The 26,569-nt window shown below is 38.2% G+C and overlaps 1 protein-coding gene across 2 annotated transcripts in view; it reads right to left on the bottom strand.

The window, feature by feature from the left end:
* LOC100961402 (integrator complex subunit 6-like) overlaps positions 1 to 26,569 on the bottom strand; it is a 65,619-nt gene that overhangs the window by 22,828 nt on the left and 16,222 nt on the right. For both annotated transcript variants that reach the window (XM_012813259.2, XM_023508517.1), the window contains exons 3-9: positions 18,739 to 18,888; positions 17,853 to 17,942; positions 17,385 to 17,568; positions 17,001 to 17,129; positions 14,481 to 14,644; positions 11,458 to 11,610; positions 6,369 to 6,501 (exon numbers count right to left, since the gene is read on the bottom strand). In XM_012813259.2, the coding sequence (XP_012668713.1) occupies positions 6,369 to 6,501; positions 11,458 to 11,610; positions 14,481 to 14,644; positions 17,001 to 17,129; positions 17,385 to 17,568; positions 17,853 to 17,942; positions 18,739 to 18,888 (1,003 nt within the window). The remainder of the gene's footprint in view (positions 1 to 6,368; positions 6,502 to 11,457; positions 11,611 to 14,480; positions 14,645 to 17,000; positions 17,130 to 17,384; positions 17,569 to 17,852; positions 17,943 to 18,738; positions 18,889 to 26,569) is intronic.

Raw genomic sequence — 26,569 nt, 5'->3', positions numbered from 1 at the left:
GGATGCCATATACAAAATGTGTCCTCTACCCATAATGGAATTCAACCTAGAAACCAGTAACAGAAAGTTAACAGGTAAATTTCAAAATAAATGGAAATCAAATAATACACTTCTAAATAATCTATGGATAAAAGAAAAGATACTATATAAAAAGAAAAAGATATATTAAAGTGAATGAAAATGAAATACTATATTTAAAATTTGTGAGAAGCAACTAAATTAATGTTGAGACAGAAATGTATGTCATTGTGCATTTACATTAGAAAAGAGGAATAGTCTCAAACCAAAACTCTAAGGTCCTATTCCAAAAATCAAAAAAAATAAAAGCAAACAAACCCAAAGCAGGGAGAAGAAATGACATATTCATAATAATAAATGAATCAATAAAACTGAAAAAAGAAAACCAACCGATAAAATTAATGAAACAGCTGGGTTTTTTTTTCAAAACTAATAAAAGTGACAAACCTCTAGGCTGACGAACAAAGAGAAGACATAAGACCCATATTATCAGTATCAGGAATGACAATGGCAATATCACTATAGAGCTTACATACATCAAAAGGATAGTAAGGAATCACTAAGAAAGACTCTAAGACACATAATTTGATAACTAAGATTAAACATACATCCTTAAAAGCACAAATAGCCACAATTAACTCAATGAAACATACAATCTGAATAATCCTATAACTATGAAAGAAATGTAATTATTAGTTTTTTAACTCCCAAAAGGAAGGTCTAGATCCAGGTAGTTTCCCTTAAGAATTCTATAAAGTTTTTAGAGAATAATTCACATCAATTATATACAATCTCTTCCAGAAAACAGGAGAAACACTTCTCAATTCATTTTCTGAAGCTAGTATTACCATAATACTTAAACTAAAGGCAATACAAAAAAAGAGAAAAATACATAATAATTATCTTTTATGAATACAAACACAAAAATATTCAACAAATTATTAGCACACAGAACTCACTAACATATAAAAAGAATTATACACCATGACCAAATGAAGTGAGGCTGCTTTCAGGGATGCAATGCTGGTTCAATATATGCAATTACTATAAGATCCAGCAATTGGGCACTTAGCGCAGAGAATGAAGACCTGTCCTCACACATAAAAACCTGTACATAAAAATGTTTACAGAGACTTTATTCGAGAAACAACACGGTGTCCTTCCATAGGTGAATGGCTAAAGAAACTATAGTATATTCATGCCATGGTTTACAACCCAGCAGTGAAGAGGAATAAACTATTGATATATGTGACAATGCTGGATGAATCTGGAACACAATGCTGAGTGAAAAAAGCTAATTCCCAAAAGGTTACATATTGAATGGTTCCATTTATATAACATTCTTGATATGATTCAACTATAGAAGTATAGATTAGTGGTTGCTGAGGGTAAGGAGGGGGTGAGGACAGGAGGGAGGTGTTTGTTGCCAGAAAAAGGCCACATGAGGGACACCTGTGATGATGAAAATGTTCTGTAACTTCGTTGTATCCATGTCAATGTCATGGCTGTGATAGTATAGTATAGTATTCCAAAATATCATTTGGGAAAAATGGGTAATGAGTACATGAGATATTTCTGTATTATTTCTTTTTTAAAAAACAGTTATTTTAGAAATTATGTTAAAAGAATCTTCTCCAAAGAAGACAGATGAATGGCCAACAAACACATGAAAAAATGCTCATCATTCCTAATCATCAGAGAAATGCAAATCAAAAGCAACCTTCAGATATCACTTAACCCCAGTGATATTAGCCCACATTGCAAAGTCCCAAAGCTGCAGATGCTAGCATGGTTGTAGAGAGAAGGGAACACTTTTATACTGTTGGTGGGATTGCCAACTAATACAGCCCTTTTGGAAAGAAGTGTGGAGAATTCTCAAAGAGCTAAAAGTAGACCTTACATTCAATCCCACAATCCCATTATTAGGTATTCAGAAGAAAAAAAATCATTTTACCATAGTGACATTTATACTAGAATGTTTATCGCAGTTCAATTCACAATCACCAAGATGTGGAATCACCAAGTGTCCATCAACATATGAATGGATTGATAAACTGGTGTATGTATAACATGGAATACCGTTCAGACATAAAAAGATGAAGGCTTTACATTTTTTGTATTAACCTGGATGGAGCTGAAGAAAATTCTCCTTAGTAAAGTTATCACAAGAATGGAAAAGCAAGTACCCAATGTACTTGATACTGATATGAGACCAATAGAGAAACAACTACATGCCGACATGAGAAAAAAAAAAAACACACAAATTCAGGCGGGGGGAGGGGAGAGATGGGAAAGGGGAAAGTGAGGAGGGAGGGGGATTGGCAAACTTTTACTTAATGGGCACAATGGAAGGTTATACAGCACAAGCCCCCGGGTGAAAGGCTCAACTACAACTTGAACTTTGCCTAACAAATGCAAACAACATAACCTAACCAACTGTATCCTCATGTTAATCTGAAATAAAATTAAAAAAAAACATATTTAGCATTTTATTTTATTTTATTTTATTTGAGACAGAGTCTCACTATGTCACCCTCGGTAGAGTACTGTGGCTTCACAGCTCACAGCAACCTCAAACTCTTGGGCTTAAGCAATTCTTTTGCTTCAGCCTCCCAAGTAGCTGGGACTACTGGCAACTGCTACAACGCCCAGTCATTTTTTTTGTTGTTGCAGTTGTCATTGTCATTTTAGCTAGCCTGGGCCTTGGTGTATGTAGCCAGTGCCCTACCCACTGAGCTATAGGCACGACCGAACCATTTTAATTTTTTAAGTGTAAAGTTTAGTAGTGTCAACTATTTTCACATTGCTGTGCAACAGACATCCAGAATATTTTCATCTTACAAAACTAAAACTCTATACCCACTGAACAACTCCCCTAGCCCATTTCTATGAGTTTGATTAGTTTTAATACTCCATGTAAGTGGAATAATACAATATTTGTCTTTTTGTGATGGGCTTAGTTCACTTGTCTTAAAAAAATGTCCTCCAGCTTCTTCCATATTGTAGCAGGTGACACAATTTTTCCTTTTTTAAGGCTAAATAATATTCCATTGCATGAACAGGCCATATTTTCTTTATCCATTCATCCTACCAGCAGTGTACATGGATTCCAATTTTTCCACATCCTTACCAACACTTCTTATTTTCTGGTGTTTTTTTTTTTTCTTTTCTTTGAGACAGAGTCTCAAGCTGTCCCCCTGGGTAGACAGCTGTGGTGTCATAGCTCACAGCAATCTCCAACTTGTGGGCTCAAACAATCTCCTCATGCCTCAGTTTTTCTGTTTTTATGAGAGACAGGGTCTCACTTTTTGCTCAGCCTGGTCTGGAACTCCTAAGCGCAAGCAATCCACTCACCTAGGCCTCCCAGAGTGCTAGGATTACAGGCATGAGCCACTGCACTTCACCTATTTTCTATTTTTTTTGATAGTGACCATCATAATGGGTATAAGGTGATATCTCATTCTAGTTTTGATTTGCATTTCTCTAATAATTAGTGATATTGAGCATATTTGGTATGCTTATTGGTTATTTGCATATCTTCTTTGGAGAAATGTCTATTCAAGTCCTTTGCCCATTTTTTATTGGGTTATTTGTTTTGTTGAGTTGCTGGTGCTCTTTATATACTCTGGATATTAATTCTTTAACAGATATGATTAGTAAATATTTTTTTCCATTCCATAGCTTATCTTTTACTGTTATGTCTTTTCATTCCTTTTCAGTATGTAATTTGCATGTAGTATTTATAGCACTACAATTCATATATATATATATATATACACACTACACACACACACACACACACATATATATATATAAATTGTTGGGGATTCATTGAGGGTACAAAGAACCAGGTTACACTGACTGCAATTGATAAAGACCCTCTTACAATTGTGTCCCACCCCCAAAAGATGTGACATCCCACCCCCTCCCTCCTTCCCTTTCTCTGCTCCCCCCATCCCCCACCCCCACCATGTACTAGGTCATTAATTGTCCTCATATCAGAATTGAGTACATAGGATTCTTGCTTCTCTATTCTTATGAAGCTTTACTAAGAATAATGTGTTTCACTTCCATCTAGGTTAATACAAAAGATGGAAAGTCTCCATCTTTTTTTGTGGCTGAATAGCATTCCATGGTATACATATACCACAGCTTGTTAATCCATTCCTGGGTTGGTGGGCATTTAGGCTATTTCCCCATTTTGGCGATTGTAAATTGAGCTCCAATAAACAGTCTAGTGCAAGTGTCCTTATGGTAAAAGGATTTGTATTCTTCTGGTTAGATGCCCAGTAATGAGATTGCAGAATCAAATTGGAGGTCTAGACTGAGTTCTTTGAGGGTTCTCCATACTTCTTTCCAAATAGGAAGGAAGTATTAGTTTGCAGTCTCCCCAGCAGTGTAAAAGTGTTACCTTCTCTCCGCAGCCACACCAGCATTTGCAGTTTTGAGATTTTGTGACGTGGGCCATTCTCACTGAGGTTAGATGATATCTCAGGGTGGTTTGGATTTGCATTTCTCTAATAATTAGCGATGATGAGCATTTTTTCATATATTTATTAGCCATTTGTCTATCTTCATTAGAGAAGGTTCTATTCATCTCTTTTGCCCAGTGATATAAGGGATTGGTGGCTCTTTTTATGTTGATTAATTTGAGTTCTCTGTAGATCCTGGTTATCAAGCTTTGTACATTGTTACAATGTCTATACTTCCCAAAGCAATCTATAGATTCAATGCCATCCCTATTCAAATACCAACATTATACTTTCAAGACTTGGAAAAAATAATTCTTTGTTTTGTATGGAACCAGAAGAAACCCTGTATAGCCAAGGCAAATCTTAGTAATAAAAACAAAGCCAAGGACATCAACCTACCAGACTTTAGCCTGTACTACAAGGCCATACTGGTCAAAACAGCATGGTATTGGCACAAAAATAGAGACAAAGACGTCTGGAACCACATAGAAAATCAGGAGATGAAGCTAACATCTTATAGTCACCTAATCTTTGATAAACCAAATAAGAACATACACTGGGAGAAAGAATCCCTATTCAATAAATGATGCTGGGAGAACTGGATATCTACCTGTAAAACACTGAAACTGGACCTGCACCTTTCTCCACTCACAAAAATTGATTCAAGATGGATAAAAGACCTAAATCTAAGGCACAAAACAATAAAAATCCTCGAAGAAAGTTCGGGGAAAACACTGGAAACTATTGGCCTGGGGAAGGAATTTATGAGGAAGACTTCTGTGGCAATTGCAACAGCAACAAAAATAAACAAATGGGACTTAAACTGAAAAGCTTCTGTACTGCTAAGGAGACGAGAAGCACTAAAATTCTTATGCTTCTAACAATATTACAACTTGGCAAACATTTGATACTTTTTGCAAAAATTAATAAACCTCTCCAGATAAAACATTTACAATTTTACAACTAGAAAGATACCATTCAGTATTGTATGTGCTACTCTAAATAGATAAGACTCTGCAAATGAGAAAAAACAAATCTCTGCACACATTTTCAGTAGTATCTGAGTAATAGCTTCTTGAGTTGTTCCTCTTAGAATTTTGTCATGGAAACCACACCTTCTACAACCACAGTTATTCCAGAATTTACTCTCCCCTGTACCTATTTCCTTAACTCACTGCTCTGCTTAAAACAGATGCTTCAAGAGCATCTAATCTTCTGGGGAGAAAGGAATACAAGTCAATAACCTTATGGAAGCTCTATTTTCTGAAGAAAACCATCTGATTCCTAGAATGTTAACCCCAATTAATGGTATTTTTTGCCCAAATTGGTCTACAAAAAACTCAAGTGCACTTCAAATCTGGGGGTAGGGAGATGTGGATTGGAGCTTGTAACCTAAACAGTGGCACAAGAACCACACATCAAAGGTCAAGTATCTTTTCTTCTGTTTGATATAAAAACAATAAAAAGAAAACAAAACAGAAAACAGTAGGCAAATTGTACACTTTCAAATTGGCTTTCCAACTTTTACTTATCCTGGTATCAAATATTCTTTGATTACATTTAAAATGCTTAGTCCATTATCTAGTTTTCATTTTGTCATATTTTTTTTTTGGCCCCTTGGTTGAGTGCTGTAGTGTCACAGCTCACAGCAACTTCCAGCTCTTGGGTTTAGGCGATTCTCTTGCCTCAGCCTCCCGAGTAGCTGGGACTATAGGCACCCACCACAACACCCAGCTATTTTTTTGTGCAATTTGGCTGGGGCTGGGTTTGAACCCGTCACCCTCGGTATATGGGGCCAGCACCCTACCCACTGAGCCACAGGCACTGCCCCATTTTGTTGTATTTTAAAGATGATTAAATGGCACATATTTTACTTACCTAAAAGAGGAAGTAAAACTGGGTAGTTGTAAGGCATCACAAAGAGGTTTACACAAGTTAAAGTCGTACTGGCTTTTAAATAACCAAATGGATATCCAAGTTCGTTGTATTTGCCACTGCTAGTAACAAACACCTGATAAGAATGTGAAGTGTTGACAATAAGAATTTTATATCAATCCAAACGCACAGCAACATTCCATTGCAGCATCTATGGCACAATGTTGTAATTTAAAAATAGGAATTGTGTTTTTTAGTCTCTTATTGTGTCAAAATATAAAATATGAATGTCCAGACTGCAGTTCTATAAATTACATTAAGTGAAACTATACAGTACAACAACCATACAGAGACCAGAGGCCACATCAAAAATACCAAAACATTCAGTTGCTTAATAGAACAAAAAATAAGGCTGAAATACCACTAAGTGATACCAGCCATTAAAACAAATTAACTGTTTTTTTTTTTTTAAGATAGTTTTACTCCATTGGCCAGACTACAGTGTCATGGCCTCATCCTAGCTCACAGCAACCTCAAACTCCTGGGTTCAAGTGATCCTCCTGCCTCAGACTCCCAAGTAGCTGGGTCTACAGGTATGAGCCACCACACCTGGCTTATTTTTATATTTTTCTTAGTCTATTATCTATTTTTCATTTTGTCATATTTTAAAGATGATTAAATGGCACATATTTTACTTACCTAAAAGAGGAAGTTACTTACTGGGTAGGTAACTTGTGAAGTTACTTACTTACCTAAAGTAGAGAAGGGTCTCACTTTGCTCAGGCTGGTCTCAAATTCCTAAACTCAAGTGATCCTCCCTCCTTGGCCTCCCATGTAGTGCCTGACTAATTCCATTTTGTACTGGCTGACTCCATCTTGTACATATTTAAAACTTTGCAGCCCCCCCACTGCCCTGCCCCTCACATATTGTTCTAGGTCCCTGAGCACATACACCCTGCAGAAACATAAAGATTAAGTTTAGAGTTGCAAGACCTTGAAAACTCCCACTCCTATCTAACACCTGCTCTTCTTCAAGGCCTTTTGTGACCACTTACCCCTCCCCCCCATAGACTCTAAACTTGTAAGTTTTGCTTCTGTAATTGCTCCACTCTTAGAAAACCCTTTCCCAATTGAAAGCACAAGTTAAAAACCCTGCTCCTTTCCCTCTCTGGGCTGAGAGTTTATTAATGGGTATGAACCCTCTCTCAGTGCCGGATAAATAAAAGGGCCCTAAAACTCAATTGAACTCAGTGCGCTGGCATAGTTCTCTATAATTCCACTCATATTTGGGTACAACACCCAGACTGCTAGGATTACAGGCATGAGGCACTACTCCCAGCAACAAATTAACTTCTTTTTTCTTTGAGACAGAGTCTCACTTTGTTGTCCTCAGTAGAGTGCTGTAGCATCACAGCTCACAACAACTTTGAACTCTTGGGCTCAAGCAATTCTCTTGCCTCAGACTCCCAAGAAGCTGGAAATGACAGGTGTCTGCCACAACGCCCAGCTATTTTTAGAGACAGGTTCTCACTCTGTCTCAGGCTGGTTTTCAACTCCTGAGCTCAGGCAATCCACCCTCCTTAGCCTCCCAGAGTGCTAGGATTACAGGTGTGAGCCACCATGTCTGGCCTTAACAAATTAACTTGTTAAACGAAGTTAAGAAGGGGTGACTAGAATACAGAATTATAGGAAAATGGAACATGGTTCCATGCCTAAAGCACAAAACTACAAAAACAAAGCCCACTTAAAGGATTATGTAAACAGTCCTCAATATACTAATTTTTTTTTTGAGACAAAGTCTCAAGCTGTTGCCCTGGGTAGAGTACTGTGGTGTCACAGCTCACAGCAACCTCAAACTCTTGGGCTTAAGCAATTTTCTTGCCTCAGCCTCCCAAGTAGCTGGGACTACAGGCGCCCACCACAACGCCCAGCTATTTTTGTTGTTGTTGTTGCAGTTGTCATTATTGTTTAGCTGGCCTGGGACTAGTTCGAACCCGCCAGCCTTGGTTTATGTGGGTGGCGCTCTACCCACTGAGCTATAGGCGCCACCCCTCATATGTACTATTAAGTCTTTGCTCTATTTCCCTTTGCGGCCCTATTCCCTACCCATTTGTTCCTTTTCTTTCAATAAATATTTACTGAGCAACCTACTACAAGCCAGGCACTAGTGCTAATTATTTTGAGGCACCAAGAAGATGTTTTGTTTCAATCTGGAAGCCATTTTCTCTTGTAAGTTACACTGGTAGTGTAAAACCTTCAGTAAGATTAAACCGTTTATCTCTATCTTCTTATTCCTTTTTGAGATTCTTGATTTGATACATATACTGTTAGCCCCCACACACTTGATATGCTGTGTCAGAGTCCTTTAGCTACCATATTTTCTCTGTGTTCCATGTTCAGACTCTTTCATCCAAATCAGGACACCAGTACATACTTTTAGAGACCTAGATTTTTACTTTTCTAAAATCCTTTGGCAGGATTACTTACGATAAAAAGTCATACCCTGATGCTGAACAGAATTCATTTACCTTGCTGGGTTTTGGTACCAACGATACCACCTACCAAGTCACTAAATACTTGTTATATTTAGTTACCACTGAGAATGAATCTTTCCTATGTAATTCATGATTCCACAAAACACGAATTCTGCTAAAAAACATGACTCTACTACATTTTGTACCATAATTAAAACCCTAATAAAAACAGATAAATATAATAAAACATGCTAGATTTTTTTCCTCTGTGCATATTAGAAGAGGGGGAAAATCATCATAAGGATAAAAAAAGTTTATATACTCACAGCAGTCAGGGGGCAGACCTATAATTCCCATGAAAAGAAAAACACTGTTTTTGTTTCCTCTCTCTCCTTCCTTGCCTTCCTTTCTCCTTCCCTCTCTTTCCTTCCCTTCCTTCCTTTCTTTTCTTCCCTCTCCTCCCTCCCTCCCTCCCTCCCTTCCCTTTACTTAGCCCCTTGAGGTTTTCCAAATTCCTATCACCCACAAATTCATAAAATTTGAGGGTACCAAGGGAACTTTAGGAAGCATTTAATTGAGAAAAGGGAAGTGCCTAGTATAAGGTAACATAGTTGATGGCAGAGTCTCCATTATGGTTTTGATGAACTTGCTGTCTTCTGGTTCATTTTATTCTTTGTTACTCCTACTAATTCATCACTCTAAAACAAAGTAACATAAGATACAGGAAAAAAGACATATGGCATATTTAAGGGGTTATAAAGGAGTGAGGACAGGACTTGCATTTCTTTGGAGAAGGTTTATAAGAAATGTGCTGTATAGAACAAAGGGGTTACTTTAGGGAAAAAGTATAAGGTGTAATTTTATTCACTTTCATTTTTATATTTGAAGAAATGCTTTTAAACCTATAAGTTCAAATCTCAAATCTTTAAGTTACCAATTTATTATCCATATCTCTACATTTCTGGCGCTTTCTGAGCAAATTATAAGTACAGTAGAACCTCTACCATTGACTGCCACCCCATATGGACCACCTCCTTAAGCTGACCTAGTTTTCGTAGACTGGACATGCACCACATGTACTAAAGCCTAGTTCTTATGTTGACCACCTCCGTATGTTGACCAGTTTGTTGTAGTCCTTTGGGTGATCAATTTACAGAGGTTCTACTGTATATAGTTCAATGAATAATCACAAAGTGAATGTACATGTGTAAACAGCACCCACTTTAAGAAACATAATATCAGGCCAGATAGGGTGGCTCATACATGTGATCCTAGCTCTTTGGGAGGCTGAGACAAGAGCATTGCTCAAGCTAAGGAGTTTGAGACCAGACTGAACAAGAGTAAGACCCTATCTCTACTAAAAATAGAAAAACTCGTCGGGGTGTTGTGGTGGGTGCCTATATTCCCAGCTACTCAGAAGGCTGAGGTAGGAGGAGGGTTTGAGTCCAGGAGTCTGAGGTTGTTATGAGCTAGTTACTCTAGCTTGGGGCAATAGAGTGAAATTCTGTCTTCAAAAAACCAAAAAAAAAAAAAAAAAAGTAAAGAAACACATGACCAGAAGAAACCCCCTTGTATCTTCTTCTGGTCACCATCCTGCATCCCCCAAAAGAAATCTGTCTTGACTTCTAAAAAAGTTAGTTTTATCTCTCTTTGAACATATATAAAGTGGAATCATACAATATATGTGATCTTTTGTGTCTCGCTTCTTTTGCTGAGTGTTATGTTTGTGCAATTATTCTGTTTCTTGTGTTTTTACATCCTTGCTTTAAGCCTGTTCCTTTTTTATGTCTGGTTTTAGCATCTTGTGAGAATTGAAGTAGTTTGCAGACATTGAATTATTGTAGCAATAATCTCACATTTTAAGATAAAACAGATGGCAGTCTGCAAGTGTTCTTAGTGTAAATAGAGCCTAACTACTACTGATTGCTACACGGTCCTCGAGTTTAGAAATAGAACAAACATCTTTGCAGTGTAGGTCTTTTTTGTTGCATCTAAATAAAAAGGCTGTGACTGCCATGTCTGGATTTTTAAAATTAATCTCCATAGGTGACTCCATTAACCAATCAGTGAGTCCTTCAGGCTGAAGAGCAGAGCGTGGAAGAGCCAGTGTCTATCTCCATGCATTTGTCTCATCTAAGTAGTAAAATCCACACTACAGAAACCAATGTGATTTGTATTATACAAATAAGTACACTAATTCAGATATTAGTTTCGGAGCTTATGGTTCTTTGCCCAAACTATTCTGTACTTCCAGTGTGTCAAGTTCAAACTAAGGGCTTTGTTTCAGCTGCAAAAGTCATACCTGAACAAAACTGCATTCTTTGGGTTAGGGATTTTTAACCTGGGGTCCATGGACAGGCTTGGAGGGGTCTCCTAAATCTTCAAATACATAGTTTCATCAGACTTTATTGCCTTAAATGGAAATATACAGTAGACTAATGCTTCATATCACTCTGAAAGTATTTGCTTGGCTCTGCTGCTTATTTGATAGCATTTGTGAGACATACTATTAACAGATTCCATCTAATTATTTGCAGATTAACCTTTGAAACCTCTTAAAACAATTTCCAGATCCCAAAGTGGTTAGAGACATTTGGCTAATAGTTAAGGATAAGTACCTGCCAGCAGGTATGGGGAGACTTTCGTTCCAAGATGTACTGAGTTAAGGGTGAAGGCTCAAGCTCATATTTGTCAAAGGGAAGTTTGTCAATTACCATTGGCTCACAATCTACACAGGAGAACCTCACAATAGGATGAGATGTCCGCGGAGGCTGAAAAAGAAAAAAAAATATGGTTAGGTATCAAGCAAGCTTATGTTTTTGACAATTCTGCAAGCCCTTTTGAATTCTGTAAACCATCAGTGAGATAAAGACTAGCTTTGAGAAAGGGGTTTACTAGATCTCAAGGAGTCACCAATGGCTTTCATGAGAGAAGGGACTCAGATTCTTTCCCTCTATCATCTACTTGTACTGGAAGAGGACAAGTAAATTACAAAACTCATAACAAGAGTTTCAGTGGGCTGGGTGCAGTGGCTCACGCCTATAATCCTAGCACTCTGGGGGGCTGAGGCAGGAGTATCTCCTGAGCTCAAGAGTTTGAGACCAGCCTGAGCACAACTGAGACTCCATCTCTACTAAATATACAAAAATTAACCAGACATTGTGGTAGGTCCCACCTACTTGGGAGGCTAAGGCAGAAGGATCTCTTGAGCCCAGGAGTTTGAGGTTGCTGTGAGCTAGGCTGATGCCATAGCACTCCAGCCTGGGCAACTGAGTGAGACTCTGTCTCCAAAAATAAGTAAGTAAATAAAGGAATAAATAAATAAAATAGAAGTACTTTACTTTCAGTAAAGTAAAAAAAAAAAAACACTTTGAATATGTTTAAGAAGTCATTATAATCTATAGGATGAACCCCGAATTTCTAATCTATTTTGCAACCTTCAGGAATTGCCTATCCTTCATTCCTTTATCCCAACCATGAGGTTATAGATAGTTCAGATACTGCGGGAGAAAAGAAATTCATGCAACTTTCAAATGAAGTTAACGACAGAGCTCAAGCCACTAACGAGCAAGATGACAAACAGTAAAGGCCTGAAACAGGCAAGATAGAGACCGATAATGAGCCAACCACAATTGCAGGGGCCAGATGGATTTTTATAGCACTACTAACGCCCACACGCTTGCCTTGAATAGCTGGAGCTAAGGATGCTTTTGTCTGCGCTGCAAAGGCCTATGTACCTGGGTTACCAGAGCAGATTAGTTGAGGAGTCATTTTATTAACATGGGTAGCTTGTGTGAATGGAGAGCACTAAAGAGAGAAAGGGGGACAGCAAGGGCAATAGGAGAGACAGGGAGATAGGACAAGTCCCAGGGACAAGGGTGAGAAGTAGGTCAGCCTATTCTTGCTGAGAGATCTGTAAGGCTAATAATGAGTATGATAAAATATCTTTGCTTCGTTTATAAAAAGCAGAAACAAACTCGTTTGCCTTTATAATTCACAAACTTGCAAGATGTTTGGGGTTGAGAAAAATAGCCCTCAAATGAGCTTTATGAGATGGAGGAATGATAACATGAAGTATGTGTAGATTACTTGGAATTTCCCTTTTCCTAGTTTTTTGTAATTTCAGTTCTAGTTAGTCTTGTGAAATATTTCTGACTTCTTGGAATTGAACGTGTAAAAAAGTAATAAATATACAAGTAAAGCCTCTTCACTAGCAATAATAAAATAAATTCACTATAAAACCTATATATACTCTGGGGTTTGAAGGGGCTGAGATTTGACAGGTGTGCCACCTTGGAGCCTTGTGGGGAGGAGTGGGACATTTACCCTCACCCACAGAAGGGGCTGATGGGCTCCTTAGTCTTATATTCAGGCCTTTCATGGCCACTCCTGAAAACAATGTAGCAGGCTAAAAACAGCAAACTGGTGCCACTGCACTATAGCCTGGACATCAGAGCGAGGCTCTGTCTCAAAAACAAACAAAAAAACAATACTCCAGGAGAAAATGTAGTTCACTTTCAGAAACTTCTAAAACAGAATACAAATTAGCCAAAACAGGAAGATGTTTAAACTAGGGAAGAAATGATCTATTTGCACAACCTTCCTCCTCAGCCCACACAAGAGAAATTACTCAGAACTTCTTACAGTGGGAAGGAGAGGAAGAAGAAATAAAAGTGGGTTTCAGGGCCGGGTGTGGTGGCTTACACCTGTAATCCCAGCCCTCTGGGAGGCTGAGGCAGGTGGCTCTCCTGAGCTCACAAGTTGGAAACCAGCCTCAGCAAGAGTGAGACCCTGCCTCTAAAAATAGCTGGGCATTATGGTGGGTGCCTGTAATCCCTGCTACTGGGGAGGATGAGGCAAGAGAATCGCTTAAGCCCAAGAGTTTGAGGTTGCTGTGAACTATGATGCCAAGGCACTCTACTGGGGGCAACAAAGTGAGACTCTGTCTCAAAAAAAAAATTTTTTTTTAAAAGTAGGTTTCCCTTATCACTAGGCACTGTCTCCCCACAAAAAAGGCCAACTGATCTGGTACTAGGAGCAACTAACTATGATCTCAAACCCTCTTCGACCAAATGCAGTGACCAAAAAGATAAGTCTTTGCTTAGAGATCATTTAAAAAATATTATTGAAAGGTATATTGCTACAGAAGTCCACTGATTACAAAAAAAGATGAAAGTAGGAAGAAAATTTTGAGTATGTTCTGAACATGTTCCTAGAGCCATTTAAAGTATGAACTAGGTATGAAGGTATGAACCTTCTGAGGCTGTGCATGAAAGTCAATGCCAGTATTTTTTAGATATTGCGTTTCTTACATAAATGAAGTCAGTTGCTCTGACATGAAACTCAAGTCACAAATTACAATAACATCAAAAATAACAATGTTTTAACATCCAAAGGGGGAGTTTGAGTGGAAAAGGCAACTGAAAGAAAGAATGAAAAGTGCCAGAAAATAAGGAAGTCCTCACTTGGTTTTACATGGTAGACACAAGTTAGATTTCCAGTAAGAGACAGAAGGCAAAGGAGGGAAGATCTTCTTGCCTGTGGCTTGGCTTAAAAGCCTCAAAGCTATTTAAAAGGTTCACTGTAATCAGCAAATTGAAAATCTAGAACGATGTTTACCTTTTTGTTTTATGACACTTACTAGTGAAGGTAAATTCTGATCTGGCCAGAAAGATTCTGGAATTGGCCAATGTCCAACAGGAACGCCAGTTTTAGAGTTAGGTCGTACATAAATGAGTTTATGACAACTATGCCATGGTTGAGCAGCAAATGAATTGCTTGGTCTAGATGAATCCATAAGTCCATCTAAAAGTTAAACAAAAGACAAACTAAGGCAAGAATTTCTTTTTATAGCTCTTTATCTTCTTATACAAATTTTCCAGCTAAAAGCAAAGTCCAAAATGAAATAGAAACAATGATTCATGAAAAAGGGGGAAAAATGACTACTAGGATTTCTAAATGTTCTCTTTAGCAACTCTTTTCATCGAATCCATTCCTTCTAATCCAACACCTCCCACCATCTTAACCTGCTATGAGGATATGTAGTTATGTGAAAAACTGTTGTAAAACTACTTTTAAATTTTCTGAGACTTGGACACATAAATTAAGCACACCAAAACACTATAGTTATTTTTTAAGAATTCAATTACGGAATTAGGCACATGAAGTTGTTCATTTTCGGGTATAATTTTTACATTTGGGGAATCTGACATAACAGATCATGAATTCCAAGTAGATGGAAAAAAATATTCTTTACTAAAGAGTTAGATCCAATGACCACAAAGGCAAAATAAAAAGTATCCAAATTCATTTAAAGATAGAAGAAATGCTGGCAATAAAATCTATATATATAGTTGTGAGGGAGTAGGGAGTACAAAGCAAATATATCAAGTTTATTATGGGTTAATTCACTATGGTTTCCCCATCCACCATTAAAATTCCATGGAAACTGGACATTGTATGATGCTGAATTACGTATCTTGAGTTCACTTTAATGATTTAAACTAGCATATTTCATTTGCCCTCCCCCAAGAAAAAACAGAGCAGGGCAGAGTTACATAACTTTTTATGCAATGATTTGTTAGTCTAAATAATATTTGTAAAAGATATGTTTTAATGATTTGAGTCTCATTTTTCTTAAATTACAGGTCATTTGATTTACTTATTTAAGCATTACTTTAAGCAAGTAATTATTTTAGACCAGATTTACTGGGTCTTTTAAGCTCTAGGGAAAATGTGTAAGGGCTTTGGAGGGCCCTCCTGAAATTGAGCTCACAATTCCCAGAAAGTACATTTTTCTGAGAAAAGGCTTCTTAGTTTTCATCAGAATCTGAAAGGTTAAGAACTCTGAACAAAGGGGAACTGGAGCTAGGAAGAAAATCTGAGCTATTTACATGATACCAAATCCCACTAGGATTTCAATATGAAAGTTTCCAGTTTATGCTAAGGTAGTGAGCACAAAATTATGGACTAAGCAGTTGATAGCTAGCAGTATAACATGCCTTTCCTATAAAATTAATTTAGAATAGGCGGTCAGGCCTCAGTCTCCTCTAGGAGGTATTCTTAACTTGGGATTCCAAGAAACTCCTGAAATTATATATAAAATTGTATGTGTGGCCTATGTCCATTTTTCTACGGTCGGAGGTCTACGTTTTTCTAACAGCTTCTCAAAGGGATCAGGAGACTAAAGAGCAAAAGAATAACAACAACATAAAAGGTCAGGAACCACGGGATCTGCAGCTTCAGATAGAAATGTGTTGCTTTCTGCACTATACATTTGGCTCCTCTGTCCTTGGTGAAGGCAATGAAAATGTATGGACGAGATCAGACAAGCACTGTGGTAATAACAGAGTCTCTATATACACATGCACATATGTGTGTCAACTGATAGGAATGAGAGGAAGTCATAACGTAGAACAAAACTCTAAGGAGTTTTAATAACCTAGAACAAAACTCTAAACTCTTAGAATGCATTCCCAAGGTCCCTTTAGTTTCCTGATCCCTTTGAAATCCATGTGCATTCATTCAAGTGGCTGCAAACGTCCATTCACAAAATATCTGGAGATTCACTATGGTTTAACTTCCTCTATGCAAAAGTAACTCTGTTTTTATCTATTTTTAGATGTTGAACTTTCTGTAAAATCTCATTTAGAGAAAAGATTCTGTAGCTACAAATTAACTGGGAAAGTACTAGTATAGCATCTTAGAGAACACAGCACTGGATAAACACTCACAATTTCTTGTGGAGGAGCAGTAACTGACACAGATTTCATAAAGATAGTTCAGCATATTTGGTGCTTGCAAGACCAAAAGCAGACTGCTACTTAAATGGCACACGATACTGAATCTCCAGATATCTTGTGAATAGAGAAGGAAATGAGTCAATGTCATCCCAAGACTGGGACCAAGGAATATAAATTGGGCCAGGAAAAGGAGAAAGTTTCTTAGGAACATTGGACATGAAATTAAAGTTGTTAGAGTTTGGCCACCTGACACATACATAGGCAATGAACATACGGCAGTGGCTTAAATAGATGTTTGTAATCACTCAAATGCATGTAGACAGTGAGGTCTGTGTCTATTATAATTTGTTTCATGTCTTCTCAATCTCAGACCATTCTCCTATACAACATTTTAGGGTTAAAAAAGTTTTCTACTATACCTTCTCCAATAGGAAGTGGATCTGGTCCCGTTTTTTCAAAATTAATAACTACACCACTCTGAACTTTTTGAACTAGAGATTCTAAACATTGATTCAACATTCTTTGTGTTCTCACACAGTAGGAGCGACCTATACCAGAAGGAAAAACAAATAGCACAAGTTTGAACAGAGAAAATACCGTGTCATCATATAAGCAATTAAAATCCTAAAATTACTTTCAAATAATCAGAACTACATTGGCAGCAAGTATCATACCAATGATGAACTTAAGCAACAGAGTTAAAAGATGGTGACGGAAAACAAGCAAAGACCAGATATGGCATTTAATGAAAACTACTCTGCTGCCCTGAATTTTTCCTTTGAAGTATGAAATATTGCCAATACCTCCTGTGACTTCACACATCTGTGTGATGGCAGATTCATCACTTGATACGCTCCCTAGCTGCTCTGGTTCTGTGGATGCTATTCCAGGTAATCGCAACACCAGAGCAAATAACCGTTGATCCCAACGAAAAGGTTCTTTGGTTAGCTCACTTCCAGGCAGAGGGGAATTTAAAGGAAGATGAAGCTGATGAGGCAAAATTTGAAAAGGTTCATCATAATCACCCACAGAAAAATGAATAAATAACAAGTTAAAGTGCATTAATGTACATAGTTACCATTCAATAAAAAAAAAAATAACAAGTTAAAGGGTTCACTTTTCTTCCATGTAACTCTACAAAAATAAGCAATCTTTCAGGGATTACCAAAACGGGAGATTTGACCAAATTTATGCTTAACTGGAAATGCCTCCCACAGAAATAGCTGCATGTTCTCTGCCATTTGAACAAAATTAAAAAAAAAAAATCTCACCTCTTCTTGAACACCAGCAGTACTTGTTAACTTGTTTCCATCTGTGATGGTAATTAAAATAGATGGTTCTAAAAAAAATGGATTTCTCCCCTAAAATACATGTAAAAAGCATTAGAGCCATGTAAAGTAATGAAATTGTATTTCAACTTCTACATTTGCCTTGCCAATGATCTCTCAGGTATATGACAAAATTTGTCTGGATAAATGAGAAGGAAAAAGATTAGGGAACAAATGGGGGGAATCAAAATAACAATCCCTGAAGAGGTAACATTCAGCATCAACTGAGAAATTCTTACAATTCAGGAACTCCCCAAATTAGTGACATTCACATACCTCTCTCCCTGCTTTCCAAGTAATCCTGAAATAATGATATCTAAGAGATTATGGGGGGGGGTATCATCCACACTCATGATTCCATTCACCTGAGTCAAGATCCTGGCACAGGTAGGACAATTAGCCTCTGCAGCCTGAAGAGCAACTCTGGGTACTGTGAACAGAGGTTTTAGGAGAGGAAAGGACAATGTAGCAGCACCCAATGCTCTCCTGCCTTTCCTCTTATCCTCGAGCTTTTTCATTGAATTAGGAGGGGCAGGGGAGTCAGAACACAGAAAGTTTTCCTCTAATTGTCTTCTAATATTTCTCAGCAATTTATTCATCCCATTGTCAGATATCTGATGATCTGATGGTAGGCAATTTTAACTATTTTATAATCAAGACACATACAAGAAACAAAAAAGAGGAGGTTTTTTAAGTATGTGAAAAGGTATATGAATCTCTTTTGGGAGGTTATGAAAAACAGCAGAAAACTTAGTAACCATGCTCAATTTTAAATTCTTACCCCAAGTCACCAAAATAAATTAGCTATACTCACTTAAATTTTTTTTACCTGTCCATAATTGTCTATTCCAGATATTAATCTATTGAGATTTAACAAATCAAATGAGGATCTTAGAGCCTGACCAAGAGTAGTCAGTCCAGAAGCCTGAAGATTTTTTAGTTCGCTCATGAATGTTGCGTGATTTTCCTTCCAACCAGCCTGAAAACCAAACATTTACAAAAGAAATTCGCGATTATACAATGAACAATATGTAAAGTGCAAATAACCACTAAATAGCAAGTATCCAACCTCTAACAAATCAATTGTTCTTTAACCTAATTCTATTCTATATCTTGACTGATCAAGTAGAATTAAAGCAAACAGCTTCTGCCACCTTTAATGATCAGAGCAAAGAACTCAACACAATAGTCTATTAAGGCTGGAAGGCTTTGGCTCAAGAGGTCCAATTCTCTATTCCAGCTCAACCAAACCTACCAAAATACCTCAGGTATTTTATTTAGCTTGTCATTGATGACAAGTGTGGATTAATGGGGAGAGGGCATTTAGTTACTTTCTAAATGCATTGTCCTTAGTAGAGACAATTAACTATATTGAGTGAGCTACATGAATTTTTCTAATCAAGATTCTTCCATCCAAGCAATATTTTCACATTTAAACAAGAGTAAAGGAGGACTTATACAAACACAGCTGCACTTCTTTGGAGATAACTCTTTTGACATCTTTAAGCATTCAGAAAGCCTAAAACAGGGGTCCTCAAACTTTTTAAACAGGGGGCCAGTTCACTGTCCCTCAGACTGTTGGAGGGCCAGACTATGGGCCCCAGGAAGAGTTGGCTGCTAAGCAGGACAGGCAGTGGTGGCAAAAACACCTGGCGGGATGGATAAATGTCCTAGGCGGGCTGCATGTGGCCCATGGGCCATAGTTTGAGGATGCCTGGCCTAAAATCTACCACTAAGGGTAAGAAATAAAGAAACAAAACATTTTAGTAAAAAAGCAGCATCCTCTAGGCACCCCCAGCAGCTATGAACAGCAGCAAAAAACCAAAGACCCAAGGTCAACAGACAACATGCTGTGATTGATTGGTTTGTAAAGTAGAAAGAAGGAAAGGATTGTGCTGACTGGCCAGGGAAGGCTATAAAAATAAAGTAGCACAAAATGCCAAGAAGAGAAGCCAGAAGAACAAGATGGCAGCTCACAGTAAGTCACAGAGGAATGGACAAGCAAGGGAGGGAGCAGATCGCACAGCCTGGCAACACAGTGGAATATCCAACCACCTGAGCCTTGGCAAGCATGAAGGCAGCTGTGTGATATGCTGAACGCTGAAATTATGCCAACCAGACCAGTGTAGTTGGAGGTAGAAAGCAACAGCAAATAATACAGAGATAAACTAAATTATATGAATTTCATGCTCAACTGAGGGCATAAGGCTCATTATCCATATGGCTACAGAAAATACTCTTTTCTAGTTCTCCCAAAGCAAGTTGGATTGGCAGAATGCTTGAAGAGTAGAAAGGGGGGCAGATTACTGCCTATGGATCCTATCAAGAAATATGTGTCACCTTGAGCAAACCTTTTGGCTTCTTAGGAATTAAGTTTCATTATTTAAAAAGGAGGAGAATTAGATAAGCAGGAAAACTGTGTAAGTTTGAGGTTGCCAATTATATCACCCTGGGGGAGAGTGTCATTCACACTGTAATTTATGAGAATGGTGTCCCCTTAGGGTTAAACAGTTCACAGCCATGACCACACAAGGTGAAGGAAGTCTTGGTTAAGATTCATTCCTTGTCCAATAGTAGAGGATCCTATGAAATTAAAGATGCGCTTAGCTTGTTTTTTGTTTTAATAATCCTATAAGTTGGAAGATCTAAATGTAAAAGCTTTCCACATGCTCCTTTGGCCAAACTGTGTATCTGACTTATAGCACCTAGGGGAAAGTAAAGAGAGTATCTTTTTATAGCCCAAGGAAAATCCTACTGTACCAAACAAATTAAACTTTAGTGAAAAGGAAGAATGAGGATTCAAAATGTCTTGTCAAATATCTAGAACTATCAGTAGGTGATTATAAATCACACTGAACTTGGAAATTAGATTCCTTCTTTAGGGTAGAAAAGTAGAAAGAAGACAACATGAATTCTTTATTTATTCAACACATTTTTCCTGACCAACTATGCTATATGGGGTGGAATGCTCCATGCTGGGGATATGGAGAGTAATTAGCCCTTGGGAGAGTTCTTGCCACAAAGGAAAAAGGAATGTACTCATGGAAACAGAAAGAACAAGTGACCAGAGAGTGAGAGAAGGCTTCTCACAGAAGATGGGATATTTGATAAAGGCTGATGGGATAAAGAGAAGATCATGAGGGACTCACTGATGTGAGGGGTCGAGGGAACAGACTAAGGTAAGAGAACAGAGTTCAGGAAGGGATAGGACTTACTAGAGAATCATAGTAATCTGATTATCAACGCCCTGGGCACATAGCAGGAGGCAAGAGCAGTAAGATAATTGGGGGCTCTAACCATAAAGTGCCTCGTACACCATGCTCAGTAGTTTGAATGTTATCTGTCAGCCTTGGGAAGAACTCAAAAGTTTTTAATTCCAGGAGTGGCAGGATCATATCTGTATTTTAGCAAGGTCATTCTGCTAGCAGTCAGAGAATAAATTCTGGGTGGAGGGGAGGCTGAAGTTAGAGGAGGCAGGAAAACTGGTTTGGAGACTGTTGCAAGATCTTATGAGAAAAGTGATGAAAGCCTGGCAGTGGTGATGGAGAAGAGGTTGCAGAAGTGTTTCAGAGGTGGAGTCCTAGATTTAGTAGCTAGATTTATGCATTAGGGCAAGGCAGAAAAGGATCATGCATGATGTTGAAGTTTCTGGCTTTGGCAAAGTTGTGAATGATGGTTTTTTTTTTGTTTGTTTGTTTTTTTTATCCCAAAGCCACTATATAAAGCTGACTTCTGGGGTAGTTATTTCATTTAGCAATCTTCTTTTCACACTGTAAACTTATGGTTAGTTATATGTATATTAAATGTTGATCTCCTAAAAGACCACATGGTAGTGCAAGGTATGACTAAAGCAAAATTAGTGCACTACCTGACTTGGGAAAGGGCTGGGATAAGATCTGGGTACCACTTTACAACACATCATTACTTAAAACAGTGGTTCTCAACCTTCCTAATGCCGTGACCCTTTAATATAGTTCCTCATGTTGTGGTGACCCCCAACCATAAAATTATTTTCGTTGCTACTTCATAAGTGTAATTTTGCCACTGTTATGAATCGTAATGTAAATATCTGATATGCAGGATGGTCTTAGGCAACCCCTGTGAAAGGGTCATTCGACCTCCAAAGGGGTCATGACCCATAGGTTGAGAACTACTGACTTAAAATGATGTGTCTTATGGTAGGCACCTGTAGTCCCAGCTACTTGGGAGGCTGAGACAGGAGGATCTCTTGAGCCCAAGAGTTTGAGGTTGCTGTGAGCTACGATGAAGTGACAGCATTCTACCCAGGGCAAAAGAATGAGATTGTCTCAAAAAATAATAATAATGTGTCTTTATTGTTAGTAGTCTTATCAATCTGTCAGAAAACAAGTAATTACTCTCAAAATTTTCCTTTATGCATAGATTAAAAGCATTTTACTGGGTGGTGCCTATGGCTCAGTGAGTAGGGCAACGGCCCCATATACTAAGGGTGGCACGTTCAAACCCAGCCCCAGCCAAACTGCAACAAAAGATAGTCAGGCATTGTGGCGAGTGCCTGTAGTCCCAGCTACTCGGGAGGCTGAGGCAAGACAATCACTTAAGCCCAAGAGCTGGAGGTTGCTTTCAGCTGTGATGCCATAGCACTCTACCGAGGGCAACAAAGTGAGACTCTGTCTCTAAAAAAAAAAATAAAAAAATAAAAAAATTTAAAAAGTAAAATAAAAAATAAAATAAAAGCATTTTACCAATAGTTTCTACATCTTAAACCTTGGCATTCTGTTTTAGGTCAATTCCTATTGTTTGCAATGAACTGGATAATACAAGAACTTTTAATGTCACTCCTTTCTCAGTACTACAAAGTGTAAGGGCCACATTTACTACTAAGAGCAATTAAATCATTGGTGGCAACCCAGTCTCTGTATCAAGAGAAAAAGTAAATGTCCCTATGCCCACTTCTGAAAATGCTAAAGGAAAAAAAGCCCACAGATTTACTGAATGTTTAGAGAACCTTATTATTGTGACACATTTCTTCTATGAAGATAATTATAAGGGGAAAGCCAGAAAAAGTATACATTTATACTCTCCACTCATTGATTAATAGCTATTTATTTTTTTGGTAAATGAATTCAGGACTACTGATTTGTCTTTCTAATGTGTTTTTTTCTTTCGAGTTACCTTACTCAAAAGAGATCCTACTCTCGGTAAAACCTGTACTTCTGGTAACTTCCATACGATCTTACAACTTAACAGCTTACAAAGCACTTTCATACTTCACATTGGCTAAGGACAATTTCTATTTTGTTTTAGCAAACAAGGAAGAAGCAAGACTTAGGTAGATCTTGTTTATGGAGGTGAGAGGGGTGGCAAGTCACAGTCCACAATCACTCCGATACCGTACCCCTTAGCTGCGTGTGGCTACTGAGCACTTGAAATGTGGCTAGTCTAAACGGCAGGGTTTAGTGATGTCAGTGCAGAATACACTTGGGATTTGGAGGATACAGAACAAAAAAAAAAAGCAAAGTATCTCATTATTTTTATGTTGATTACATGTTGAAATGATGTTTTTGATTTTTGATGTTTTTGCTTAAATAAAATATATTGGCAAAATTAGTTTTACCCATTTCTTTTTACTTTTTAATGTAGCCACTAGAAAACTTTAAATTATGGATCTGGCTGACATTATATTTCAATTGAACACTGATATTCTAGAGAGACCTGACAGGTCAGGCAAAAGGACCTGGCCCCGATTCAGCAGACAATCGAGGAGTTACAGATTCCAAAGCAAGGGGGAAAAGGATAAAAGTTCAGGAAGAGCGGTTTGGCGGTGACATACAGGACAGAATGGAGGAAAGTGAAGCTAAAGTCCGAAAAAATAAAAAAACTAGGAGGCTTGAACAATAATCCAGGCCTGTAGGAATTAGGTCCTGGATTAGGATAGGAATGGAGAAGAAATAGTTAAATGAGAAAAATTTGAAACAGACAAGACAGGACTTGGTGACAAAACATGGGATTAAAGGAGAGGATGGAGGTTGAGGACAAAGGAATAACCTGAATGGATAAAATCCTAAACTAAGAGTTTATCATCTCCACAGGTCAAGTTTTTAAAGTCTCACAGAGGCGATGATGAAAAATGATAGCTGATATTTATCAGTGCCTGTATGTTAGGAACTCACCTATGCTAAGTATAGCATCTTGCATACATCCTTCTCATCTGAGCCTCCTAACCACCCTCTAGGCAGCTGTTGTTATTATGTCCATTTCATACATGAGGACACTGAGGCTGAGGGGAGCTAAGGAACTTGCCCAGCTCAAACAACTGGAAAATGGAACAGCCAGCCAGGATTTGAACCTAGGGCGTCTAACTTCAGAGCCCAACAATTTATACCACTACCCTAGAGACTCTTCCATACATTTTATATACAAGTATACCTCATTTTATTATGCTTTGCTTTATTGTGCCTCATAGATATTATGTTCCTCACTAATTGAAGACTTGTGGCAACCCTGCATTATTTGTGCCATTTTTTTTTTTTTTTGCAGTTTTTGGCCAGGGCTGGGTTTGAACCTACCACCTCTGGCATATGGGGTCAGCACCCTACTCCTTTGAGCCACAGGCACCGCCCTATTTGTGCCATTTTTCCAACAGCACGTGCTCACTTTGTGTTTCCACATCACATTTTGGTAATTCTCATAACATTTGAAACTTTTCCATTCCTGTTATAGTGATCTGTAATCAGTGATCTTCATTGTTACCATTGTAATTGTTTTGGGGTGCCACAAACCATACCCACCCAAGCACGTATGAGATTTTTTTTCAACACAGAAACACTTAATAAATGAAATGCTCCATGTGTTCTGACTGCTCCATCAACCAGCATTCTCTCCTTGGGCCTCTCTATTCGCTGAGATATAATATCTAAATCAGACCAGTTATTAACCCTACATTAGCCTCTAAGCATTTAAGTGAAAGAAAAAGTCACAGGTCTCTCACTTTACATCAAAAGATCAGTGAGGAAGACATGCCAAAAGCCCAGACAGTCTGAAAGCGAGGCCTCCAAAGAGTTAGCTAAACTGTGAATGCAAAGGAAAAATTCTTGGAGGAAATGAAAAGTGCTATTCCAGTTAACACATGAATGATAACGAAAGCACAACAGTCTTACTGCTGGATGGCGAAAGTTTGAGAGCTCTGGATAGAAGATCAAACCCACCACAACATTCCCTTAAGCCAAAGCTGAATTCAGAGCAAGGTCCCTGACTCTCTTCAATTCTATGAAGGCTAACAGAGGTGACAAAGCTGCAGAAGAAGAGTTTGAAGCTAGCAGAGGTCGATTCATGAGATATAAAGAAGGAAGTTCATCGCCATAACATAAACGTGGAAGGTGAAGCAGCAAGTAGTGATAAAGCAGCTGTAAGTTATCCAGAACACCCGGCTAAAATCATGACTACACTATACGACAGATTTTCAATGTAGACGAAATGGGCTTCTATTGGAAGAAGATGCCATCCAGGACTTTTCATAACTAGAAATAAGTCAATGCCTGGCTTCAAAGCCTGAAAGAACAGGCTGACTCTCTCAGTAGGGGCTACTGCAATGATTGACTTAAGTTGAAGCTAATGTTCATTTACCATTTCTATAATAAAGTCCTAGGGCCCTTAGAATGACTGAATCTTTTCAAGCAGGAAAAAGAATCCTTTTATATTACAGATTGTCACAAGCCAGGCTCTCTCGCACAGTAGTGAGAGACCTTCTCAAGGGGGAGGCTGCACTTGCTGTGTCCCCGACTCGATGCAGAGCCACTGCACTGACCCATGTTAGGCACGCACACCCTTCAACCTATTTGGACATTCCCTGAACAGTAGTCTAGTTCAGTCCAAGTCTTCTTAGCTCTTTAGCAAGCCCTTCACAATCAAGGAATAAAAAACCTCGTTGACATCCAGAGAGACAACACATGTTGATTTCCTCTTTCTTGATGAGAATTTTTTATTGTTTACTAAGGAAATAAAACCAGCCTGATAATATTTGCCCTTCAGAAGCCCATGTTAGAGAGCTATCCTGGAACGTGGGCTCTACTAGGTGGTTACAAACTAGATGATTAATGGATTTGAGTATTTTCCCAGATGTCATAAGTTAAAGCCAAAGACTCTGAATTTAACAGGGCCATCAGTTCTCTTGCTTAAAGGAAAAATTGTTGTCCTTTCTCCATCTTCTCTCCATAAGTTTAGGGAAAACTTTCTCAGCAACACCCAGACAATTTGTATAAGTCAATTCCAACACTATTTTTCAACCAACTTTACTTTTTCAATTTAACATTCTACCATCTTTGTCATCACAAACCATTCATTCCCGCATGGGGATACTGACCAGTGAGATGGAATGATAGGGAAAATAAGGAGCCCTGCTTTTCCAATCAACTCTGGCTCCTGAGGAGACAAATGACTTTTCCCTTGGTCTTTGTCCTTAGCCTTATTTGTGTAATTTATCTTTTTTTTTTTTTGATGCAGTTTGGCCCGGGGCTGGTTTCGAACCCCCCATCCTCAGTATACGGGACCGTGTCCTACTCACTGAACCATAGGCGCCGCCCCATTTGTGTAATTTAAAACTGTCTAATGCCAAGAATTTTCTTCTCACAATTAAAATAGACTACAATTCTTTTTTTTTTTTTTTTTTTTTTTTTTTGAGA

The sequence above is a fragment of the Otolemur garnettii genome, unplaced genomic scaffold (genome assembly GCF_000181295.1).
Source record: "Otolemur garnettii isolate 467f Iridium unplaced genomic scaffold, OtoGar3 scaffold00252, whole genome shotgun sequence".
In the NCBI taxonomy this organism is placed as follows: Eukaryota; Metazoa; Chordata; class Mammalia; order Primates; family Galagidae; genus Otolemur; species Otolemur garnettii.
Note: the sequence above shows the minus strand (reverse complement) of the source record. Positions and strands in the feature narration are given on the sequence as shown.